The sequence below is a fragment of the Cyprinodon tularosa genome, unplaced genomic scaffold (assembly GCF_016077235.1).
Source record: "Cyprinodon tularosa strain WSP-4 unplaced genomic scaffold, ASM1607723v1 ctg720, whole genome shotgun sequence".
Taxonomy (NCBI): Eukaryota; Metazoa; Chordata; class Actinopteri; order Cyprinodontiformes; family Cyprinodontidae; genus Cyprinodon; species Cyprinodon tularosa.
Genome location: NW_024039475.1, coordinates 167844 through 194850, shown reverse-complemented (window position 1 = coordinate 194850; position 27007 = coordinate 167844). Strand labels below are relative to the sequence as shown.

The 27007-nt window shown below is 40.4% G+C and overlaps 1 protein-coding gene across 4 annotated transcripts in view; it reads right to left on the bottom strand.

Annotated features, from left to right (window-relative positions):
* Positions 1 to 27007, bottom strand: part of slco4a1 (solute carrier organic anion transporter family, member 4A1) — a 50290-nt gene that overhangs the window by 20699 nt on the left and 2584 nt on the right. For 2 of the 4 annotated variants that reach the window (XM_038269124.1, XM_038269120.1), the window contains exons 2-5: positions 7000 to 8019; positions 3473 to 3563; positions 1962 to 2083; positions 1767 to 1878 (exon numbers count right to left, since the gene is read on the bottom strand). In XM_038269124.1, the coding sequence (XP_038125052.1) occupies positions 1767 to 1878; positions 1962 to 2083; positions 3473 to 3563; positions 7000 to 7831 (1157 nt within the window). In that variant the 5' untranslated portion in view covers positions 7832 to 8019. Of the gene's footprint in view, positions 1 to 1766; positions 1879 to 1961; positions 2084 to 3472; positions 3564 to 6999; positions 8020 to 9454; positions 9577 to 12584; positions 12756 to 27007 lie in introns of those variants that run through there. The other 2 variants (XM_038269123.1, XM_038269122.1) reach the window with 2 other exon arrangements.

Genomic DNA, 27007 nt, shown 5'->3' with positions numbered 1-27007 from the left:
CAACTTTATTATTAGACTAATAAGTTAATACTTTGCTCCTAGTATATAGTCATATATCTTTGTTATTATTTTTGATGTTTAGTAGAAGCAAAATATGGGCAGTTACAGGTCTAGCGCCCCTAGTGGCCAAACGTTACACAGTGTGCCTTTAAAGCCAAGAGTGAACTTATGATTCTTTTGCCCTTTTCAGGACGATTTTTCAGTCATGCGAGAATTTTTCGATGGGGTCGACTTTCAGCCTGATGGTGCGTGGTGTCGTGTTATTTAACCAACTTTTTTAACCATAACAGAATTGTTTTAAAGAAAAATAACCTGAGTTATGTTATTAAATACTGACAAAGAATAAACTAAAGTGACCAGAAAAGTGACCAAAATAAATATAACAAATAAATAAATAGAATCCCCTATTTGGTTGGGAATAGTCCACCACCAGCTTGTGGTAATTAAAAGATTGTAGGACTAGGCTACCATGGAAACTCCACTCAACAAGAACAAAAACCCAAATCAACTCACCCTTTAGCCTAGCATTTCTATGGGGGATGTTTTCTCACCCCTATTCTTCTAGAGGTGCTGCTGGCACCTCGTTTTGGTTCAGCTTAGCTTCCTGCTTTAACCTGAGTTATTACTTTGAAGTTTCTGGCCCCTTAGCACTTTTCTCTCAATTGTTAGAACTACGTGGGAAACTGCCCAGAACTGAATTTATATATATATATATATATATATATATATATATATATATATATATATTTTATTTATTTTTTCTTTTTCCCGAAATTCCTGAAGATTCCTCGGAGGAGAGCCGCGCCGGGGCCTCCACAGCTCGTACTCCTGCGGATGTGAGTGACTGAGATGATAAAAAAAAGGTGGTTGTGTTACCAGACTGGTTTCACTGGTTCCCTACACATTTTCCAGATGACTGTGGTTTGTTTTTGGTCCGACTTGCCATGACCGAAATACTGCCAAACTGGCGAACTACAAAAACCCTTCTTTGAAACAATTTCCTCCGCCTCTCCTTGCTGCGACATCTTCATGTGCTCTGTGTTGGGGTTTGAGAGGGCGGCGCTTGGTGACGGCGTGCCTGGGTCCGCGATTGCGATTGGTTGGGAGGAAGCAGTGACTAGCATAAACCTACATGCTAGGCTACAATGAGAAGGAAGGAAAACTGTGTTTCTTTATCGAACTTTTATCGACTCTCTTTTTTCTATTGCGCTACACGTCTATCGATCGATATATATCGTTATTGAATTACTACCCTAGGTTAAACTAATAAAATGTTAAAAACATAAATAGCTACAACTTCAACTCAGGCCAAAGCATCTTGGATGTAATTGTTGATTAAATTTATTTAAAAAAAGGACTGGCATCAGCTTCTCTTCACCTTTTCTATAAAATCAACACAGCAGCAGGAAATACTGTGTTTTAAAGCCGTGTCAGAAACTCCATTTACTACACATCTATTCAACAGTTTGGAGTCTGATTGGAAAACCTGGAGTTTTATTACTCGCACTGATGACGGCCGCTGGTCTAACAGGAAGACTTAGACAACTTTTACTGTCATTTTGTACACAGAGTGCACTGAAAAACAAGATGCTTTTTAGCACAGCTTTCCACACAGTAAATTAACATTTCCATCCCCTAAAGAGCAGCAGTGATCAAAAGGGATTCAGTTTTAGCTTTATTGTACTTTATTTGGTGCATCAGATGAAAACTCTAAAAAGCTTTAAATGTTAATTTAGAGACTTGGCTCGTTTTGATCAGACTCCTACCTCGGCATGTCTTTGACTGATTTTCCAAACTGAGGGTCCGATGCTTCAGCGTGGCTCCCATCCTTCAGCTGGTGGGCCTCAGAGACCCGTCCCGCCTGGTGCTTTTGCGACCCTGCATGAACCCAGGACATGACGTGAGATGAACATTAGAATGGCTGTGATGCTGATGCCACAGCGACAGCGTTTCCATGGTACCTGGCAGTTGCTGCGGGTAGCCCAGCACGGGGAAAGCTACCAGCAGAGCAGCTGCTCCTCCTCCCAGGAAGCCAACCCACCAGGCCCCCACCCAGTGAGGGTTATCTGGAGTCATCTCTGTTCTGCAACACACAGACCACGACTTTCTGTGAGACACTGACCTTTGACCCGCTTACTGCTCCTGATGTCAGTTACTCCCTCAAATAAAAGCAAACAATCACTAACATTATAGTGTCGCCGTTATGGAGGCTGTAAAATCAGAAGTTTAAAGACGATCTTTGGCTTTTATTTGCTACATCAGTGTCAGTATCTCCATTCATCTCTGATTATTTGTTCCAAACAACTCAGCTTATCTGCAACAAATTGAAGATTTACAGTTTTTAATATTTATTTCAACCTTAGAAACTCTCAAAAGTATTATAATATTAGTAATATTCTAGGACTTTGGTGCTCAGGCCTCAGCCCTGAAGAATGGGAGCAGGGATGAAAGGCCTGGCAGTGGAATGGAGATGGATGCTAGCTGGGGCAAGGTGTAGGTTGAACCTCCATGATGAAGAAATGTAGAGCGACAGTGGAGAGAATTTTTTTGTCAGAACCAGGCTCTACATAAACGGATCTGTTGACGTTCAGTAAATAGAGAAAGTTGAGAAGGAAAGTTGGACCAGATGGAGGAGAGATGGATGGAGAAGGGGTTGAATGAGGGTCATCAGAATCAAAGTCTGACACGGATCCATCTCAGACGTTGGTTGTTGGCGGCTGGAGCTGTTAGTTGAAGTCTTTTAAACTCTGGATGCTGATTGGTTTAAGAGGAGATGCATTTGAATCTTTATTGGCTGCTTCACAGATGGATAAGCCTCTGATTGGATGAGCATTAATGATGCTGTTTATTCAGCTGAACTTTTATCAAGACTTTATTTAGTTAACCAATGAATATCTCTCATAAAATGTAATTCCAACAGCAAACCTGTCCTAGAAGGAGCAGGAGAAGCCTGAGTACTGAAAGAGGCAAGACACGCCTTAGTGAACCTCTAAGGCAACAAAACATGGAGGAAGTTTTAGGTTTAATGATTAATCGTGTTGTTTGACATCTATCTTGTTGTTGATTGAGGATATTAATGTTTAGAAAACACTTTAAGCTGCTTCTGCTTTATTTTGTACGCAGGTCAGGGGGTTGGCTCAGCTGGGGCTGCTTCTAACTGCTTGGTAGGGGGTTTAGCTATGAGGGCTTTAATCTGCACTCATCTTGGGACGCCTCCAAAGCACAGAAGTTTATCTCTGTCTGTAAATTAATTCTAAAGGAAATTAATAAGCAGTGTGGCATGAAAAGGAGGAAAACGTATGAGTATTAATGCTTTCTGCCATACGGCACAGAGGATTTTTTTCCCGTCATTCTCACGTCTCTAACAAAGTGAAATCTAAAAGATTCCACACAGTCTGAACTATTCCAGGTGGGATCTCTGTATGTCCCTCTCATCCTGTGGATCTCTGTATGTCGTTCCCACTGGACTCACGTCAGGTGGACCTCTGTGTAGATGTCCAGGAAGTAACCTCCCAGCAGGTATCCTGCAGCAGGACCCACAACCGCTGCTGTGTAGAAGATCCCTGGAGAGAGAGAGACCAAAGAGGGTCAAGGCGTGTCAGCACAACTAGTTAATATGAGGGTCATCGATCAGTTTTACAGTGTACATCTCATTTGGTTGTGGGGTGGACTGTGTTTCTTTAACTCGTGGCGAGTTGGCTTAAGGAGGAGATCGCATGAATCTTATCGCTTCACAATGGATAAGTCGATGAAGAACATTAAATATTTTTATTATAAATTTTAAAACTTTTAATATGTAAAATAATATCTTTCTGATGTAATTAAACAAACCTTCATCTAGTAAGGTAGGGAAGAGCCTGGTATGCAAAGCAAGCAACGAACCACAACCAAGAAGTTTTAGGTTGTATAGTGTTTTGTGGAAGCATCTTTTTGTTTAAATAGTTTAGAAACATAAGTGCTTTTTGACGCAGGTTCCCATGGGCGCAATTGCTTTGGGACAGGGGGTTAAGCACTAATTGGGACTAGAAACGAAGCTTGTCAGAAATTCATTCTAATGGAAAAGAAACATGCATAAAAGGAGGAGATGTTTATGTTTCGTAGGCACGAGGATATATATATATATATATATATATATAGTATATTAGTGCTGTCAATCGATTAAATTTTTTTAATCGCGATTAATCGCATCAATGCCTGAGTTAACTCGCGATTAATCGCATTTTAACTGCAAATTTTTTTTCTGATTGAAAATCATTTAAATACTCTCGATAACATACAAAAAATACATACAGGCTAGGTTTGTGCCAATGTTCTTTTTTTAAAATGAAAACAGGTCACAGATACTGATTTATGCCATAGAAACATATGGCAAGAAGATGGGGAGGCATGTAGCAAAAAATAACAAATATGTAGCCAAAAAAAAGGCCCTGAAAACAGGCTGATGTAAAAGACAGTCTTTACAGTTAATACAGTCTTTTGAACAAAGACAAGCATTTTACCCTACTGCTATAAAATGCAGTACAGTTAACATTAGATGTTAATTAACCAAGGTAATAATGAACAATTTTCAATCAATACATCAAAATCAATAGACCGACATCACTAGATGGAGGTAGTCTATGCTCTAGAAAGTTACTTTTCAGCCTCTTAACAAAAATGAGAACACACACACAGACACGATACCGACCTGTGGCGTACACAGACAGCAAGAGTGCCGTAGCAGATTCCATTTCACCTCAGTAATCTGTTTTCTCAGCGTATTTCAGGTTGCTACTAGTTACCAGACACTCAACTTGTTTGTTGGTGGTGGGGCTTAAAGAAAAGGCACTAGCGCCACCCAGTGTATGAGCGTCTTTTTCCTTGAGGAGCTCCGCTCTCGAAGCCTATGAGAAATGCATACACTGGGGGAAAATAGCCCCGCCTTCTCGCAGGCTGCAGCGGGATGTACTTGGAAAATTGTACCATAAAACCACATAGCGTTAATCTCACGTTAAAAAAATTATCGCCGTTAAAATGGCCTCGCGTTAACGCGATAATAACGCGATAATTTTGACAGCACTAATATATATATATATATATATATATATATATATATATATATATATATATATATATATATGTATATATTGTCATATAACCTGTTTCTGAATTAGTTTTGGTTTAAATGAGCTTCATCAATAAAATTGCTGTGAAATTAGTTAGAGGAAGCTCTGACATGAATGGAAATTATTTCAGGTCTGAATAAGTGAGAAGAATGACGCTGGGAGAAACGTCTCGGTAAAAGAAATAACTTTCAAAGGTTCCTCTTTGGAGGCACGTTTCTTCAAAACTTTCAAGTTAAATGTTAAATTCCCATCTAAACACTTCCACGTACTGAAGTTCAGCACATGTTAGTTTGGGTCGTGACTAGGGCTGGGAAATTAATTGTATTTTCAATATAATCTCAAAATAGAAAAATAAAATTTTCAAATCGCATTAAATTTTAGTCACAACACATTTAACCAAAAAAAGACACAAAATTTCTCCCTTGGATGGCGGTAATACTAGGGATGCACGATATTGGGATTTTGGCCGATATCCGATATGCCGATATTTTAAAACTCGTGTAGCCGATAACCGATATCGATACCGATGTTAAAGCTGGACAAAAATAAGTAGTCATTGAAAATAGCAGTTTTGTTATCCATTTCTTACACTTTGAAAAATAATATACTTAAATATATTTTCATATGCTGATATCAAATTGATTTTTAAAAATGCGGTATCGATCTATTTTACTTTGAAGATCTTGTGAAATTTCATCGTTCTGTTACAAACTCTCGTGATATTTTGCTAATTTTTGTGAGATTTTGTTAGTAAAATAGATCGATACCGCGTCAATATATCAACATATAAAAATATGGCAACATTTGGTGAATTTTCGGGGGATTTCGTAGCATAACGATGACATATAGCAATATTTCATTAGTAAAAGAGATTGATATGGTGTTTTTAAATGGCAATATATCAGCATATGAAGATATTGGGATATTTTAATGTATCAATATTTTTTCCCTCGTCTTTAGAAGTTTTTAAGTCTGTAAAAAATAAGTTTTTGAGGAAGAAGAAGAAGTAGTATTTTTTTTTTTTTTTAGAATTTAGAAACTCAGAAGCTGATCAAATATCGGGTTAAATATCGGTGGGGGGGCCGATGTCCGATATTCAGTTTTAAGGCCGATACCGATAGGGGGCCGATTATATCGTGCATCCCTAAGTAATACAGTTAAAGTGGGAATGCTGTCACACAGCAGGGAACAGAGAGTTGTAGCCAGCACCTAGATCTATGCTTTATAGCAGAAGTAAGAACTTTTTCATGCAAATGTTACAGCAAAGTACTGCAGTAATAGAATCTGGAAAAGCAGGCTTTCAAGGTTATGGAAAAGATAAAACACTGGAATAAAACATTGGCTAAGGCTGTGTCCTATCGTCCATCCTAAATCCCTCCATCACTATATAGAGCAGGGACTCTATAGTGCACTCTATAGTGAACTCAGTTAACTGGCTTTTCAGACAGATGATTCATACTTTTCACTTGCTGTTGGAAACGTGACTCCACCTCCCCGCCTTCTTTGTTATTTGTTGCCTCAGATAAATTCCATAATGGTTGCTGAGGAAAGCTGTCGTAAAGCAGTTGGGGATATAGCTGCCCGTCTAGTGAGCGTAGATGATCACTGCTTTTCCAGGTGCATTGTGGGAAATTTCGAGTCCCCTACTTTTTTATCCACTAGATGTTCGGATACTCATCTAAAATCTCGTAATCGCTATATAGTGCACTATATAGGGGTTAGGGCGGCCATTTGAACACAGCTATGGTTATGCTTAGTGCAAATGAAAATTTGCTATAAAATCACAATTGCAATATAGGTTAAAAAAAATAAATGTAACTTTGAAATTTGGTGAAATTGATCAGTTGTGACTTTAGGTAAATGAGAAGTTTTCTGCAGACTTGTTGGCACTGACCTATGTAAACGGGTCCGTACTTGGAGCTGACGTTCTCGTCCAGGTAAGTGACCCCCAGCGTGTACAGAGGCGTGGCTCCGATGCCGTGCAGAAACTGGCCCAGCATGAACACGAAGCGATAGTTTGACAGCACCTCGCCGTCCTTCTCCTGGCACTGGTAGGTCACGTTGGCAGAGCACATCCCGATTTGCTCCTGCACATTGACCAAGTAGGCGGGAGTGGTAAAATGAGGCAAGGCGAACACCAGGGAACCCAGCCCCATGATGAGGACCCCCCACCCCAGCCAGCGGGGCTTGTGCCCGCTGCCGCCAAAGTAGCTGACGAAGGACAGACAGATGCAGGCGGCGATGTCGTAGGAGCTGACAATGAGACCGGCCTGGGAGCTGGGCAGGTCGAAGCGTCGCTCGATGGAGGTGACCACAGAGTTGATGAATCCGTTGATGATCATTCCCTGGAGAAAAGAGGCCACGCACAGGAAGAACAGCACCCAGCGCGGAGTGTTGAACACTTGGAGGAATTTGGGCTTCAGAGCTCCCCAACCACACAGTTGATCAGAGGGTGTTAGCGTTAGCTCCAAAGGAACCTCTGTGTCAGGCCGACTGCCGTCTTCATAAAACTGTCCTGGCAGCTTTGAAGCCCTTGTGAAAATAAGGGGCCCATTTCGGCCCCCGGCTCCTGGTGTGCCGGGGCTTTCAGCACCAGACCCAACGGGGCTTCCTGTCTGGGAATCCAATGGACTAGGCGTGTCCAACAGGGGACCTCCATCGTCCTGCAGATCCAGGAGCTCCTGCCTGGAGCTGAACGATACGTCGGCATTTAGCAACACTGGCATCCCCCCTTAGAGGGGTTCTCAGAGGTCCTGAACGGCTCTGTGAGTAGAAATGGTCAATCTGCAGATTCTCCTGCTCCTAATCACATCCACTGTTCAACACAATCATCCAGAGAGATGCAGAGACTCAGAGGTTTGTCTGTGTCACACGATGGAGGGGGGACCCTGGAACGGGGCAGCGTTAACACATCCTGTTAGAGAAAAGAGGAGGAATTAAACACAAACAAACTAAGGAATAAAAAAAAGACAATTAAACATTTGACAGGCTGACAATTTAAAGATCATTTAACTCAGAACTTGATCTGATCAATCAATGCAAACTTAAATAGTTAAATCGTCTGTGTGTGGACAGTTTCCCTGGAACCAATGGATCAGGTTAGAAAGGATCCCTGGTGCTTCAGATGCTGCAGGTCTGGGTTTTAGTTCTGTATACAAGGAGGGTTGTTTTCTTAATGAGTGTCTGAAACAGAAAAACTCAACAATCTGCAAGATCTGATCAAACAGCATCCTCAGTGTCGCCTTATTACATAAAGGAACGTCACCGGATGGATGAACCGTTTCTGTAGAACCAGAAAAAAAGAAGCAGAATGTGATGCTTGGTTCTGAGAACTAAACTCAGTTCCTCCACCTACTATCATGAATCCAACCCTCCTCTCCTTTCTGTGATGAAATACCTTTAAATTCTCTCTTCAAACACAGAGGTCTGCTGCATCAAATCAAAAAACACAATAAAAATGACTTTTATTAGCATTTTTTCAATAAATATAGACTTTAATGACCTACCACTGAGTAACTACAACATTTCCAAGAACATTAGAGACTAAAGATCTTCCTGAAACACTCCCATCATGCATCGGATTTCTTCTCACCTGCAAAGACTCAGCTCAGGTTTTCGTCTCTTATACAAAGTGGAAAACAATAACCGCCGTGTGCAAAATGATGCTTCTGCCACAGATGCATAAAAACTAAGAAAAATAAATAACTCATAATAGGCGGATGGTAGGTTCACCTGCAGCAGAACATGCCTGAATGGAAATGTGCTTTTCTACAGTTAAAACCAGCAGGAGGTGCGCTGTGAGAGATAATTACTGACTGGAGCCACTTAAACATTGACAACCTTGGAGAAGGAAGTAAATCATAAAGTGAAATATTAAGAAGAAAAAGTGGATTCATGAAGTTTAGTCTCATGCTAAAATAAATGACCATATGTTCAAATCAACAACACAAAGCTAGAAGAGCTGCTTGTGCTAAACACAAGAGGTGATTTGAGCTGAATGGCTGGAATGTTAAAGAACAACTGACCTGAAAAGCGGAACATTTAACGGCTTCATTATTTTCCATAATGAACTGCTCGTTACAACACCCCAAAAACAAACATGTTGCTCATCATCTTATCACTGTGCAGCTGAAAGGACTTAATGAAATGTTTTCAGAGATAAACCTAAATGTGTTTATGTGAACTACACAAACTTTCACAGTATTTTTAAGTAGAATGCATCATTTTTTTGATAAGTTTATGCAATAAAAGACAGAAGCTGCTTTCATTCATTACAAACATCCTGCTGAAGCAAATGAAAACAAAGCTTCACAATGTGAGAGAAAACATAAAGAGATCCAGTCTCCTACCTCCAGTTCTGACCGAGATAAACGGATCTGTTGACGTTCAGTAAATAGAGAAAGTTGAGAGTGAAAGCTGGAAAGCAAAGCCTCCATGCCAGGTGGAAAGCTTGTCTCCCAAAGCCTCTTATATGTCTAACGCTGAGGAAGCACAGCGCCCGTCCCACTGAGCCGTCCTCAGGGTGGGAGGAGTCCAGCTGGATGCTCTGCATAATTCGCTCACCTAAGCATGTCCTGATTCTGGGAGCCTGACAGCTGAACCACAGCGTGCGCTGAGGTGGAGAAACACAACGGGCCGTACTGAACGACTCCACACTGCAGAAATGATCTAGAAATAAGTCATTATTTAATTCAAGGGTATTTCCCCTCAATCTGAGCAGGTAAAGAAGATGATCTGCCAATGGAATCAGTATTTTCACTCTAAAAATAAGATAATTAGATCATATGCACTTGAAAAAGGACAATGCAGTTGTTGTTTTTTTCTTATTTTAAATATAAATGCTCTTGTTCTATTGGCAAAGTGAATCATTTACCTCCTCAATTCAAGAAAAAATCCATTTATTAAAAAAAAAAGACTTATTTGGATTTATATTTTTTGCAGTGCAGCTGTTTAAACGTACGCTTCCCTCTCAAAAGGAAAGTAGGAGGTAACGCCTCTAAAGCCTTGTAGAAGAGATGCAAACCGATCCGATAAAACGCTACAATGAATGGCTGCTGCTCTTCACAACAAAGCTATGAATAAAAAACGAGGAAATGAAGGTTTAACTGTTCTGGAGGTGAAGATAGGCTGGATGAGGAGAAATGGACGATGTTCAGGTCTCTGCTGAGGTCTGAATAAGAGGACTTTCATTTCTCCCCACCTTTTCCTGTTAGGTTTGTTTCCTTGCTTGACCTTTGATGTAAATCAACCTTTTGTATAAGCCTTGGTACGAGCAGGGCAGCTGCCTAGGGCCCCAACTTCCTGGAGCCCCCCCGCCCTTCAGTGTCCACCATATTGTATCAGTCCATTTGCTGCACATGTTCAGAAAGGTCCAAACAGTTTGGTTAATTTAATCTACAGGTGATCATCTAGTTTCACATATGAGCTGAATCAGTTTATTCATTTATCACCAATTTACAGCAAATCCCCCTGAAGGCATCTTAGAGTCTATCTGCTGAAGTCAGATTATTTTTAATCCACCTCTTTGTTTTCTATCAGATTGAATTGATTGGTTGACCTGCAGAATTCACTCCCTGCAGAAGTAATCCGGTCTAATCTGAGCCAGATAAAAACGAAAGAACCTGAACTAAACCAGAACTAAAGCTCTGTCAACTGGACTCTAACTAAGCAAACCTGAAAATCTAAAAAAACAAACAAATCCTTTTTGTTTCTGTGGTTTTGTTATTAAGGTTATTTTGAAATATGCAGTTTGATTGAGTGGGAGGGAAGATGCATGACTGGGATGGTGTCAGGTTAACAAACATGACTAATGTTGATTCATTCTTTTTAAAATGAGGTCATTAGTGGGAGAAGAAGATGAGCAGTGACCTGATCCACGTCTCTAGAAACTAAACTTCTTCATCCTATCGGCCGTTCCTCTGCCTCGTCCCTGGTGTTGATCACTATCTTCATGCCCTTCCTTTTCCTTGTTTGTCTCCTTCTTCTCCTCTTACTGGAATAAAAATGTCCTCCATGTCTGTCTGGATCCAGGGCCCAACGACGAGACGTCACTTTTTAACATGCATTAAAAATGCCTTTAAAGGCAAACAATCAATCCAACATCCAGTGGATACAATAAACTGATCTAAAGTACTATTTTCTATGCAGCCTCTCTGCACTCTTCTATCTTTTTAAGTCAGGTGCAATTCAGCCAAGCTGTTAGCGGGGGGGATTTACCATTAGGCAATACTGACAGTTGCCGAGGGCCCCAAGCTCCTGGGGGCCCCATAAAACTCTGTTTCCATGTATGGTTAATACAACTATTCCTTATTTCTGCACATTAATTATGTTTTTGATAAAAATCCTTTGGCTAAAATGCCATCAGAACGCTGATAATATTAAGTGTGTCTCAGCCCCCCCCTTCAGCGTCCACCATATTGGATCAGTCCATTTGCTGCACATGTTCAGAAAGGTCCAAACAGACAGCAGCAAACCATTTGAAAACAAACCATGCAAAGAGCAGTGTTGCCAACTTAGCGCTTTAGTCGCTATATTTAGTGGATAAATATAGCGACTTATCTGGATAAATATAGTGCTTATCTGTTCTCCATTTAAATGGAGAACAGATAAGCAGATCATGGCTTGTCTACAGTGAAAAGAAGGACTGGGTTATTTACTTTGGCCTTTTTGGAAACACAGGAAGGAGCAATCAGCTAAGTGAGCTTAGTGCTTGGAAAAAATCTTTCATTCCTTTAGAGACAGCATGAAAAGTCAGCTGAGTACAAAACATAGAGAGGAAAACAAGAAGAAAAGGGACAAGAAGAGAGGGACACAACCTAGAACAGAGAATGGATGTCTATTCTATTAACATTTCTCTATCTGGAGAATGGGTGTTTTATGTGTTCTTCTCTATTCAGAGGGCCCCCTGCCTGTCTTTGCCTAAGGCCCCACATTTCATAAATCCGCCCCTGCCTGCAGCGCTTCTGAGGCCCAGTTCGCAGCCTTATAATCTTCCTTTCTGTCTCTCAGACAGTAATTGGTACCATAGAGCTCAGTAAAAGGGAATCCCTCAGTGACTCCATGCATGCTCAGGTTTGCCCATCTGCGCGCGCACCTTCCGCAGACCAGCCAAAGCGCAGACTGCAGCGGTACCTGCAGGAGGATGCTGTAAATAATCAGCTCCTCTGTTTGCCTGTCGAGTCAACAAATGTTCCCTGTTTACAGACAATCAGCTCAATTTAACCCGACAGGAAAAAACGCGGACAGTAGGTTTGATATATTCATCCTAAAATACACCGACATTCAAACGGATTTCCACCAAACTAACCAACAAAGCCTGCAGGTTTTAAATCAGATGAAGCTGTTTAGATCAGAAACTGATGATTATTTTATGATCCTGCAGCTCAGTGAAAGCAGCCCTGCTGGTTGGGTCTGAACGAGCAGCTGTGGATCTGATGCAGTGAGGAGCTCATCCTCCACCGCGTCTCTAATAAAACTCACCTTCATGTCGCCCCGCATCAGCCCCGCTGCTTCCCGCACAAAGCTCTGTCCATCAGAGGCATCAGCTCTGTCTGCGGAGCGGCTGGAGACGCGCTATCAGCTGTGGACCAATCAGAGAGCAGAGCTCTGCTCCCACTTTGAGCAGGTGCTCAGAACCAGAACCCACGGTGGATGTATAGCTGTGACGTAAGCAGAGTGGGATGCGTTTCTGGTAAATGACTAGTGAGTCAGAATACTTTTATTTTGGGACAGAGTGCTTAAAAAAGCCGCAGATACATTTGGAGAACAGATAAGCAGATCATGGCTTGTCTACAGTGAAAAGAAGGACTGGGTTATTTACTTTGGCCTTTTTGGAAACACAGGAAGGAGCAATCAGCTAAGTGAGCTTAGTGCTTGGAAAAAATCTTTCATTCCTTTAGAGACAGCATGAAAAGTCAGCTGAGTACAAAACATAGAGAGGAAAACAAGAAGAAAAGGGACAAGAAGAGAGGGACACAACCTAGAACAGAGAATGGATGTCTATTCTATTAACATTTCTCTATCTGGAGAATGGGGCTGTTCTATGTGTTCTTCTCCATTCAGAGGGGCCCCTGCCTGTCTTTGCCTAGGGCCCCACATTTCCTAAATCCGCCCCTGTGTAGGAGCCTGGAACCTGTTCAGGGCTGACTCCGCCTCCTACTGATGGAGATCGGTTCAGTGCCGTAAAGAAGGCGGATGGAGGGAATATTATTATATATCAGAGCTAAACAGAGGATGAAGCCGTGGAGACGACAGGAAGTGAATCTGACCATAAAAATGAATTGTTATAATCCTCCTTTCCCTGACTGTTCCTAACTGATCCAGTAGCCATGCTCACCTGTTCAGTCTAATTATCTACACCTGAGCTCTGCAGCTCTGGACCAAGTCAATGAAATCATGTTTCTGCCCTCTGGTCCATCTCTCTGACCCTCCTTTGGGATTTCCTTCACTGTCAGTTTTAATGGTTTTCACCTTCTGCTACTTTCTGGCTCCTCTCAGCCCAACAGATTTGTGTTTGTGACCCAACTTTGATCCCGATAGAGAAGAACTGGATCTGCTGAACTTTTCCTGTTTCCTCTGGATTCATCCAGTTAAACTAGACTCTGTTACTGTTCCGTGACACCGTCTCTGTTCGCCTCCATCTGCTCCAGATCCTCCAACGTGTCCTGAGCTGCTGGCTTCCTGATTCCTAAATTAAGCCCAAATTCTTTATAAAGAATACCTTTGCCAGTTATATGAACTTTGTATCAAATTAATTTAGGATAAATCATTTCTCACTGTCTCTGTCCGCCCTGTATCTTCACACGCTAACATGTTGTTTGTAAATATGCTGCAGACATTTGAGCTGAACAATGAAACAGTGATTAAAGAGACGATAAAAACAGCAGTGGGCAGATTAGATGTCATAAAAGCTGTTGATCGGCTGTAAACATCTCAATAAAGCAGAGATGCACCGATTGTTTAAAGCAGCAGAGATTAGTGGCTGCAGGGCCCTGCAGAAATGACCCCAGCTTTGCCAGGTCAGCTATACGATCAGCAATACCTGCCGGGATACGAGAAGCACAGCTTCACATGGAGGCACCAAAACAATACAGAAGGTGCTCATCTCACAGACCAGGAGGAGAACAGAGAAGATAAACTATATGAAATATTTCTACTTTTTTTCCATTATGGTTTTATGACATTATGGGAGTTTCTTTCTGTTTCACTCCTACAGACTCTCCAGATCAGCTCCTGATTTCAGCCTGAACTTCAGAAAAGGCAGCAGTGTTGAAAATCCGATTCAATCAGAACAGGAGTCTGGCTTTCCTGCGCATGAAGGTACGACAGCAGCAGGCCGACGATCCCTGGGAGGAAAGTTACAGGTTGGGATTGGATGGGGTGGGTGTTTAAGGAGTGGATTAATATCAGCTGATGATAGGGTGATGAGTGGGAGGGTCCTGAAAGTGGAACCAGTTCATTCCTCAAACAATGCACTAATACGACCAGCACCTTCCTGTCACCCTGTTTGTTGTTCTGAAAAGTTCTCACAGGCTAATTTTGGGTCCAAACCTCCAGATCAGAGTAGAGAGCTGTAATATAATTACCCCCCCCACCAGCTCCTTTATCTTCCCACATGAACCTTATTTGCTTTGGAATCAGGAGTTTTTCCTCTGAGCTTCAAAAAGGTTTTTGAAGCTTGGAGAAAGAAAACTTTCCATGAATTCAAACATTCAGCTGAAGTTAGAAATCTATCTGAGGGTAACGGTCAGCCTGACTCTGATCAGATGGATATGAGGAGACGCCATAAAACAGCAGCAGACGTTTCTCTATCTGAGCTGGCTGGGATTATTTCATTCCATCTAACAGAGGGTTACCCAAACGTAGAAAAGTTTTCTCACAAATGAGGCAGCATCTATTTCACCTGCTGATCTCATTTATCTCACAGGAATCTGGTTTAAAGGATTTACAGCTTTAAGTTTGTCTCTCTGCGTTTTTAGTGTCTGTTTGTAACATATAGAAAGTTTAGTTAACATTATCCAGAACTGCTCTTGTTGATTTGGAGAAAAATGGATGTTTATTAATAAACTAAAGTCCAGATTATTCTAGACCACTGATGTTCAGAGCTCTACTGGCCCGTCTAAAATAGAACAACTCAAAAAAAGAGATTCATCCTTTGTTTCTGTTAAATATCCTTAAAGCAAAAGTCCAGTCAGCAGGAAATAATCAGTGGATCATTATTTATACCTAAAACTAAAATGTTTGCGGTAATTTAATGAATTTAGTGTTAATCTGTAAGAAAATATATACATTTTTATTCCAAGGTCACAGAGTCTGGGAGCGGCCATTTTTGCCCAAATCTAGTAGCCCCTCCCTCCTGCCATCTTCCAGCAGTGACGTCACGGTGCGGTAAGCCTAGCGCCATTCTCCCCGCTTTCCAAGCTAAATCAATGGGAACTACTAGACACATCTGCAATCAACAACAATTATTGAAGATTTCCAGAGGACTTCACCATTGAAATTCACCAGAGCTATAGTGAAACTGACAATGCCCACGTGCATGGCAGCTGGATGCTGGAATACATCGGGTAAAAGTGAAAAAAAGAGTTATTCCACCTTTCTGATTCCTGATCCTCCACGGACGGGTTGGTCGTTGGATCGCCAACTTGAAGAGGGAGGATTTGCCATCGAACTTCTGGCCAGAGAAAAAACCCGTAATATGTAGCCAACATTTGGAAGAAGAATGTTTTCAAGATGACTTGGATAATAGCGCGTTGTGACAAACACCAGATACAGCACTGGGACTTGATCAACAGCCGATACCGCACCGTGACAATGTCACTAACCAGTAGGTGGCAGTAGTGTTCTTTGACAAACATGGATGCCTCCAGTAAAGCACATTCACATGAAAATTACTCTGAATTATTATCATTAAGATCATCATTATCATTTCAAAATAATAGCAACAGCAGCAAAGAAAATATATTGTTAGTGTGGAATAACTCTATACAGCAGCAGCCATTGAAAATGGTCCTTCCCAGTCAAACGGCAGCCGAATGGAAGCCCACTTCCCTGCTAACCTGACTCCGCCAGATGGATTTACTCCGCATATCCATCTGGAAACCTCTGTTGAAGAAATTTTGGGAAGGGGCGAAAATACTGGTTAGCTGATTGGCCTATGTTGGTGATAGACGGGCCAAATAAACCAGATCAGATCAACCAAGCACAAGCCAGGCTACTCTTGGCGAAACCAGTCGGGAGAAGAGCAAAAACATCTTTTCCTCTGAGAAAAGCCTCCAGAGCAGTGTTTTGCTCTTCTTTCAGTGAAGAAATACTCTGTAATTCCGATAAAACTTGCTCGATAGCCACGCTAACGCTAGTTTCATCGGCTGAAGCCGCCATGTTCTTTAGACTGAACTGTCGCGCTTCTCGTTGCGTCACACCTCAACCCGCCTCAAAGCCAACGCTGATTGGACGTTCGTTTGGTGAACGGCTCCAAATGTTCTTTAACGGAGAGTCTCCAGACTGATCTGCGAATAAAACCTTGAAAGCTCGCGAGATCAGGATGGTCTCACGAGGCTACTTCCCTGCAACTCCCAGCAGAATCCCGCCCATCTTGCAGCCACTGCAGTGACCTCCTCTTGCATATTTTTTTACTCTGACTCCATCCTTTCACTGAATTACAGCATCTGCCCAGGAGATGGCGCTTCTCTTTAGATCTTCATTTCCACAAATCATGACAAAAAATATATTTGGTACAAAGATTGATGTTTAAAAAGGAATTTTAGAGAACCAGCCAAGAATCCATCAATAAATGAATTTAGCAATCTGCTGGTGTTTTCAATCGTTCCTGCTTTAAAGCTCACCAACAAGATTCTGTAAACAAACAGGCCCCGAGCATCATAGATCATCTGCCGGGACCGTGCTTTATTTAAAGTCTCAGTAAAGTTGATCTGTATATTTTATTGTTGTCATTTCTGTTCTCTAATGTTGTTAGAAAAACCTGCTGCAGTTTGGAGAGTTTTTACCTTCGTTCCTATTTTCTGTCAGCATGGTGGCAGGATGAACTCCTGCTGTGTAGGACACCTTTCACTGCATCAGGCCCAAAAAGCAGCAATAAAACTGGCTGGATAAAAATGCAGGTCTGATATTGGATTCTGCATTGCTAATCGGTGCTGTTCTGTCACTAACAGGACAGACGGTGACGGCGATTTGTACATGGAGCAGACAGCCATGTTGGAGCAGCCAGATTTCAGGAGGCACTGACCCACTAATGTTCTTCCGCTTGGCTTCAGCTCAGAGAGTAAATAGCAGCCATCGCCACAGGCTGCAGACAGCCCTGCTGGTTCAGCCCTCGTCTCGCCTTACCTTCCTCTTTCTGTGTCAGATTACATCTTTCTCTGAAGCCAATAAACTGCTCAAATAAATCAACAAGATAAAAACCACAGGAATATTATAGAAGTTCAGTAAAAGTTTGTTTAGAACTAAATAATCTGAACATTTTAGCAGCAGGACTTGTTACCTAAAGACCATCAACACTGCATAGATATGACCCACATAGATCTGCCGGCTAAACACTGCCTCCTGTTGGTCAATTTAGAAAAAAGATGATTTGTGACTGAATTAAAAAAAAAACTATTTTGAGTTTTTTTTTTCATAGTAGGTTCTTTATCAGTGTTCCTGTAATCTAATAACTTTTGAAACTCATAAAAAAAAAACAAAAAAAAAAACAGATGTATAATCTTAATTCATCCCTTAGTTGACGTAATGGTTTCCTCATGGGATTTATTCGGACGTCTAAGGATCAAAGTTCCACTTTAATAACTAAATACTAACCTGGAAATAGAGCAAAGTGGACTGATCCAGTAAAAATGAAAGGTTGACTTTACAGAGAAACCAAGATTTTGCTTTTATTTCAAACAGTTCATGAGAAAAATCTAAATAACTTTTGTTGGGCTTTTTTGAAGGGTGTCAAAGGTTAAAAAAACACTGAAAATAAGGTCAGATTTAAACCAACTAGCATAGAAACCGGTTTCTCTCTTTTCAAGTTAATACAACAAAGATTTAAAAAAAAATCTTCGGGTTTAGAAAGAACTAATCAGGGACGGATTTAGGAATTTTGGGGCCCTAGGCAAAGACAGACAGGGGCCCCTCTGAATGGAGAACACATCAAACAGCCCCATTCTCCAGATATAGAAATGTTAATAGAATAGACATCCATTATCTGTTCTAGGTTGTGTCCCTCTCTTCTTGTCCCTTTTCTTCTTGTTTTCCTCTCTATGTTTTGTACTCAGCTGACTTTTCATGCTGTCTCTAAAGGAATGAAAGATTTTTTCCAAGCACTAAGCTCACTTAGCTGATTGCTCCTTCCTGTGTTTCCAAAAAGGCCAAAGTAAATAACCCAGTCCTTCTTTTCACTGTAGACAAGCCATGATCTGCTTATCTGTTCTCCATTTTTCATTTGGATGAAATAATAGCTGCATGAATCATGACAGCAGACAAGATAGAGGAGAGCAGGAGGCGGGGTTACCAATCTACTCGCTCTGGAGAGCAGAGTTCGCTGCTTTTAGATGTTGTCTCCAAAGTCTCCAGTAGCAGAAAAAAGTCTCTAGATTTGGCGCTAGGAGCTTTTTAGAAATCAAAGTGCTAGAGGGGTCTGAAAAGTGGCTAAATATAGCGACTAAAGCGCTAAGTTGGCAACACTGCTCTTTGCATGGTTTGTTTTCAAATGGTTTGCTGCTGTCTGTTTGGACCTTTCTGAACATGTGCAGCAAATGGACTGATCCAATATGGTGGACACTGAAGGGGGGGGCTGAGACACACTTAATATTATCAGCGTTCTGATGGCATTTTAGAGAAAGGGTTTTTATCAAAAACATAATTAATGTGATCAAATAAGGAATAGTTGTATTAACTATACATGGAAACAGAGCTTTACAGTATGGGGCCCTCAGGAACTTGGGGCCCTAGGAAACTGCCTACCATTGCCTAATGATAATCCCCCCCCTGCTAACAGCTTGGCTGAACTGACACCTGACTTAAAAAGGTAGAAGAGTGCAGAGAGGATGCATAGAAAATAGTACTTTAGATCAGTTTATTTCAGCCACTGGATGTTTGATCGATTGTTTGCCTTTAAATTTTAATGCATGTTAAAAAGTGACGTCTCATCTTTGGGCCCTGGATCCAGACAGACATGGAGGACATTTTTATTGCAGTAAGAGGAGAAGGAGACAAACAAGGAAAAGGAAGGGGATGAAAATAGTGATCAACACCAGGGACGAGGCAGAGGAAGGGCCAATAGGAGCACTTTGTGCACGTTCACGTGAACACGTGCTAATCAGTGACACGAACACGAGCGGTTCTGCCCCTCTGTGCCTGACTTTAAAGTTTAGTTTCTAGAGACGTGGATCAGGTCACTGCTCATCTTCTTCTCCCACTAATGACCTCATTTTAAAAAGAATGAATCAACATTAGTCATGTTTGTTAACCTGACACCATCCCAGTCATGCATCTTCCCTCCCACTCAATCAAACTTCATATTTCAAAATAACCTTGATAACAAAACCACAGAAACAAAAATGATTTGTTTGTTTTTTTAGTTTTTCAGGTTTGATTAGTTAGAGTCCAGTTGACAGAGCTTTAGTTCTGGTTTAGTTCAGGTTCTTTCGTTTTTATCTGGCTCAGATTAGACCGGATTACTTCTGCAGGGAGTGAATTCTGCAGGTCAACCAATCAGTTCAATCTGATAGAAAACAAAGAGGTGGATTAAAAATAATCTGACTTCAGCAGATAGACTCTAAGATGCCTTCAGGGTGATTTGCTGTAAATTGGAGATAAACGAATAAACTGATTCAGCTCATATAAACTAGATAATCACCTGTAGATTAAATTAATCAATAATTAATGTCAGATTTGAGGCTTTAAACACTTTATTTGCTTCTCTTTATGTTAAAATGAATGACATTTATTTGGAACTGAACATTTTAATCCAATTTAATGTTCAGCCTGTAATCAATCGGTTTTTTTTCTGGTACATGATTGTTAGTTTGAAATATTTTCTGAATTTTTTTGATATATCATGATTATTTTTTATTATTTGTCTGAAATAAATTCCTTCCATTAGTTCTTTGATAAATAATCTGAACCATGCAGGAGGACAATGATCACGGTCTTTTTAGCAATTTTTTCTTTTTCTTTTTACAATCAAAAACAGTAAAATGGTTTCATTAGACTCATTTTAAGCCTGAATCAGAATCAGAAATACTTTAACAATCCCAGAGGGAAATTACTTTTGTTACACGCTCTAGTTACAGTTTTACATGATATATACACACATCCAACTATACAATATAATAAAGATAAAAAATAAGAATAAAAAGAGATAAAATATATATACACATATAGCTCTTCTGTATATATATCTGTACGTATATCTATGTTTATGTAAAAACTAAATCCAAATAAAGTGAAAAGTCCCATTAAAGTGAAAATAGTGCATAAATGTCAATTACGGGGGGGGGGGTGGGGGGTGGGGGGGGTGAATCACTTGAGGGAGGCGTTATATAGGTTGATGAGCACAGGTAGGAATGATTTCCTGTGGCGCTCTGTGGTGCATTAAAGGCATACCTGTATAAACAATGCATTTAATTGTATTTTATTTTGGTCCACAGACCCTCAGTAACATAATGTTCAGAAATATCTGTTCTATATATTTATTACTTCCCTCTAACCCCAAACCGTCTCTGTAATTAGTAATGATGAAAACAGCGTCGTCAATAAATAAATCCATTACAGAGGGAAACACTTAAACAGGCTTTAATGATCAAACCAATTAAAAAGAACAGAACTAGATTGAGATTTTTTTAGACAAGTTGACTGTTTTTATATAAACAGAAGCAGCATAAAGGTTTTCTTTTGATCACAAACCAATTTCTAAAAGAACGTAAAACAACTTTAGATTATCCCAGTAAAGTTGAAAGAGTCTATTTCTTTTTAAGGAGACTTTTGCTTCTGAAGCACGAAGCCCAGATCAGCATTATCCTTCCTGCAGTCGTCCTTGTTTGAGCTTTTCTACTTTTCTTCATTTGTTGTGATATTTAGATTCAGCAGAGATGCGTAACGCTCCATCGCTGACAGACAGAAGAATCTGCCTACATGGATGCATATCGACTGGAAACCAGCGCTGAGCTGGTGATGAAACAGGTTTCCTCTGTCTCACTTCTGGATTCAATATAAACAGCTCCTCTATGCCCCGCCCTCTTTATAGCAACACAAACACCCTGCTTGCATGTAAATGGACTCCAATAGACTCAGAGAAGGGTTCAGAAATATGTGCGTGATGTTCAGTTAATCTGGATCGAATTAAATGATGTCAGAAGATCTGATAGATTGATCCTGATTATCTTATCAGTGAAAGAAAGATTAAATGTTGGATTCTTTCACACTTTCCAGCGATGCTGATATGTTATCAACAGATAAGGAGACCTTTGTCTATGTTGCATGTTTTTCATGTAGCAACTGCTTAGATGTTTGATCTTTTCCAGATTGTTAAATAAAAGTTGATGAACATAAAAGTTTGACTTTGTTGTTTCCAGCGTAACATTTCTACAAAGAAATAAGTTTGATAAATTATTCCATTTTTTATTATTAATAGTTAACCAGTCAAGACTTCATCATATTGTTGACTGACACCTGCTCATGTTTATCTATTTATAGAAATGGTAAAAACAGAGTCACATGGTGTTTCATCCACACGCCTTTCAAATGGGGCTTTAAAATTTCTAAAACGTGTTTCAAAATTATTTTTTCACAAATACTTTTTGTTTTATAGCTGTGTAACCAACAGCTACAGCAGACCTTTCCAAGGAGGGGTCAGAGGTCATGGTGCGACCATTTCAGCTGATGTAACCTGCATGCGTTCCATCAGCTGCTCTGTTATTCTTATTTTCTATCCAGTTTGCTGATATTATTGGTAAATTTCAATGAAACGACTAAATCTGAGGATCAAAGGCTTTGCTTTATGCAGAAAGTCTCAAATACACTGAAAAAAAATAAAGCAACTATTTCTGACATTTACTCAATCATATTTAGTTACTTTAACACATTTTTTTCATGTTAAAATGGTAGGACATAAAACAATTGTGTAAAAGTAACTTAATATGATAAAGTAGATACCAAAACGGATGCGTTATTTTTATTTTTTTCTTACTTTTATGAGTGGAAAAATGCATTTTTCCACTTTTGGGCCTTGTTTTAAATCACCTTTCCTCCCAGAACTCTGCCCACTAAAACCTTCATGGAACAAACATGCTTCAACTGATTCAGTCCAGATCAGCTGGACTTCTAGTCTAGATGTGGATCAATAAAGTTTGAGGTTCATCCAGAGCTTCTAATGGGCTTTCATGGCATTTTGCAGTGTTTAATTTGGCGAGGATAAATATTTTTCATTTTTTCTGTGTTTAATCACCTATAAATCAGGCATGCTGACATTTAAAATACTGGCTCCACCTGAAAAATATTCCTCTATTCCTTTCCATCATACAAACACAAACAATCGTATCATCAACTTATAGTTTGGAAGCTAAACTTGCTTAATTAATATATCTAATTTTAGGCGGAATTTGCTCCTATGACCCTCTGGGCTTAAGGGGTTAAAAAACCTTAGTGTCTTCACTCTAAGACAGTCAGCATTTTTCTTTGTTTAGGATCTGGTTAACAGTGTATTGGAGGAAAGTAGGAGTCAAAATAAGGGATGCAGATCTAGGTCATGAAACTCTAAACACACACTTTCATATCTGGGCGTCATGAAAAGCTCAGAGTTGATTGGAAGCAACAGTTCTGTCTGTTAACATGTTACTCCTTCTTTTACTTTGTTTGATCACAAAAACAATCCTTTGATTGTCCGAAGCTCAGGAAACATCCAGCTGTTTAAAAAGTCCAATCCCTGAAAGATCTTCTTTGATGAACGTCCTGGACCTCCTGATTGGTTGGATGTAGTTAATGGTCTGATTCTGGTTGATCGGTCTGAACCATTAATCAACAGAATCCGTTGCTAACTGGGTCATCTGTGAGCTTCTCCCAGCTCTGCTTCCACCCCCATAGCAGATAAGAGTACAAAACAGAATGCTAATAAAAACAGACAGTTTGAAGAACCAGTCCGTTCACAAACTGGTTTTCATAATGTTCTAATCTGGAAAATGTTTTCTATAAATACCTCAGCTGCTGGTTGAACCGAGCAGAAATCTGACCACATTTTGAGAGATTGCAAAGAAGGAAGCCTTGCAGCGTCAGACCGATCAGCAGTTCGTAAAGCTGACTTTGTTAAACCAAAGTTACTCAAACTAAGGAAAATAAAATGTTCTGAACTGTCCAGAGACGTTCACAGATATCTGTGTCTCAGTCACTTTCCAGATATTCAAATAACGGTTTAGCACTCTAAAGGATATTTGTCAAATGATGATTACATTTATTATGGGCTATATGAATCCAAACCAACAGGATCTCATGAAAATAGTTAAATATTCTCTTTTTTTCTGACAACACAAAGTAGGATATAAAACAAAACAAAAGGAAGACATGTTGCATTGTTAATTAAAAACAGATGCAAATCAGATCAACTGCATTTAGGTCTGCAGAGGATTTATGGTTTGACATTGATCATCAGTTATCTAACCAGATAAACCTTCATAGAGATCTAAAATATCAGAAAGCTATCAGCTAACAGCTATCAGATAACTGATAGCTGATAACTGATATCTGCGTTTATAATGAGAAAAGATTCGGTATCTTTAGTGGAGGTCGAAGGTGAAAACCCCTTCAGACCGATAGCCACACAAAAGTACCGACTGTCCATAGTTATTAACACGGCTTTACAGCAAAAATTGGAAGTTTTATTAGGTTTGACTTCTGTTAAACTATCAAGAATCTAAAGAAAGAGCTTCACACCTGTTAGACCAAAACAGGAATCATAGAGTTAACATCTGGTTCTGCTTTACTGCCAGACAATCTGAGGGGAAAGGTCCGGCTATCCGTTTCTGACTTTCACATGCAAGAAAAACTCTTCTAGATCCTCAAAGAAAGAAATTAAGTTCTTGTTACTGCAACGGTCAACCAGAAATCATCCCAACAGCTTAATTCTATTCAGTTTATTTCTATAGATCCAATTCCCATCATGTCATCTCAGGTCACTTTCCAGTTCAACCAGATCATCCAGTCAGATTGATTCAAAGTTTTCTATCTAAGGAAAACCAGCTGATTGCATCGACTCATTGACTCTTCAGCAATCCCTCACACTAAGCATGCTTGTAGCGACAGTGGAGAGGAAAAACTCCCTTTGAACAGGAAGAAACCTCCAGCAGAACCAGGCTCAGTGTGAGCGGCCATCTGCCGAGGCCCACTGGGGTTCAAGGAGACAGAAGCAGACATAGAAAAAGAAGCATAGATACAAAAGGCAGCTGTCAACCAGCTCCACAGGCGGCCCCGTCCAGGAAACACACAGCCAGGCAGACGAGCTCCAACTATTAAGTGTGTCTCAGCCCCCCCCCTTCAGTGTCCACCATATTGGATCAGTCCATTTGCTGCACATGTTCAGAAAGGTCCAAACAGACAGCAGCAAACCATTTGAAAACAAACCATGCAAAGAGCAGTGTTGCCAACTTAGCGCTTTAGTCGCTATATTTAGCCACTTTTCAGACCCCTCTAGCACTTTGATTTCTAAAAAGCTCCTAGCGCCAAATCTAGAGACTTTTTTCTGCTACTGGAGACTTTGGAGACAACATCTAAAAGCAGCGAACTCTGCTCTCCAGAGCGAGTAGATTGGTAACCCCGCCTCCTGCTCTCCTCTATCTTGTCTGCTGTCATGATTCATGCAGCTATTATTTCATCCAAATGAAAAATGGAGAACAGATAAGCAGATCATGGCTTGTCTACAGTGAAAAGAAGGACTGGGTTATTTACTTTGGCCTTTTTGGAAACACAGGAAGGAGCAATCAGCTAAGTGAGCTTAGTGCTTGGAGAAAATCTTTCATTCCTTTAGAGACAGCATGAAAAGTCAGCTGAGTACAAAACATAGAGAGGAAAACAAGAAGAAAAGGGACAAGAAGAGAGGGACACAACCTAGAACAGATAATGGATGTCTATTCTATTAACATTTCTATATCTGGAGAATGGGTCTGTTTGATGTGTTGTCTTCTCCATTCAGAGGGCCCCCTGCCTGCAGCGCATCTGAGGCCCAGTTCGCAGCCTTATAATCTTCCTTTCTGTCTCTCAGACAGTAATTGGTACCATAGAGCTCAGTAAAAGGGAATCCCTCAGTGACTCCATGCATGCTCAGGTTTGCCCATCTGCGCGCGCACCTTCCGCAGACCAGACAAGTGCTCTGTTTGAAAACCTAGGACGCATCCTTAGAAGACCGGATTCGAAGGCCGATTACGTCATAGCGCGGCGCCGAGGTCTGGTCGGATTCCAAGAGTCCTCGTTATGCGGCCTTAAAATGCGTCCTCCTTTTTGCCCGATTTGAAGGACGGGTCCGATGTATCCTCGGTATTCTTGGACATCCCAGGATTCATTGCGAGACCAAGCAAGCCGTGATCAGAGTAAAGGTTACTTGGCGCCGAACAGTGGTGAAAATTGGAAGTTCAGTTTAATATAATACAAGTCTGTGAATAGTTCCGTCTGAAATGAATGAAAATAGTTGTTTTAATGGTTATAGAGTCAGATATGTGGCGGTAATGTTTGGTTTATCTAAAGGTTTTAATCCCTTACTGTGTAAATGGGTTTGGCTGGAATTTAAGGACAGATTCTAATATATTTGCAGGGTGGGGACTATAAATCTGATAGGATTTTTATCTTTTTATTGCTGTTTTGCACAATATGCTTAACTTCCTATTTTTTGTTGTTGAATATTAGAGATTTTGCAGATATATTTTTTATACATATATTGTTTAGATTTACTTATATCTTTCTACCCCTTTTATAGAATAGAATAGAAAATCTCTTTATTTTCCCACAATGGGCAAATTTACAGCAGCAGAAAGATTATTGAAAATGGTCACACAAATGTGGACCTTAGAAAAATGTATAAGAATAACATAATAGGGAAGAGTTAAAATATAAACAATACAATACTGTAAAGTGTTTTATCAATATAAAACTGGGGAATAAATAACCAATATGCAGCTATGGACATTTTTACAGTAATGGATATTTGAAAATAGCAGCAGCATCAGAGATGTGCAGAATGACAGCAGCAGGTTATTTAACTGACTAAGGTTTCTATCATTACATTTGATTTGATTTGTTCCTGCTCCCGGTGGTTGGAACCTTTATTCCACTCTGGATTCTTGTTAATGTAGTCTTTGTTCACTTCACAATAAAAAAGAAATAAATAAACAGTTTTAAAAACTTCTGTATTCATTCTTTTCCTGCTTTGTGTGTCAACGTTCACGGTTGCTCAGCAACAGAGCATACGGCGGTAAAACCCGCCAAAGGGTAGACCTGGTCGAATTTACAGCCAAAACTCTTCCGGTCTCCTTATTTTCAAGGACTTCGAAGGATCCAGTCTAGGTAGACCGCGTCCTTGGAGGACCCGTCCTAGGTTTTCGAACAGAGCCAAAGCGCAGACTGCAGCGGTACCTGCAGGAGGATGCTGTAAATAATCAGCTCCTCTGTTTGCCTGTCGAGTCAACAAATGTTCCCTGTTTACAGACAATCAGCTCAATTTAACCCGACAGGAAAAAACGCGGACAGTAGGTTTGATATATTCATCCTGAAATACACCGACATTCAAACGGATTTCCACCAAACTAACCAACAAAGCCTGCAGGTTTTAAATCAGATGAAGCTGTTTAGATCAGAAACTGATGATTATTTTATGATCCTGCAGCTCAGTGAAAGCAGCCCTGCTGGTTGGGTCTGAACGAGCAGCT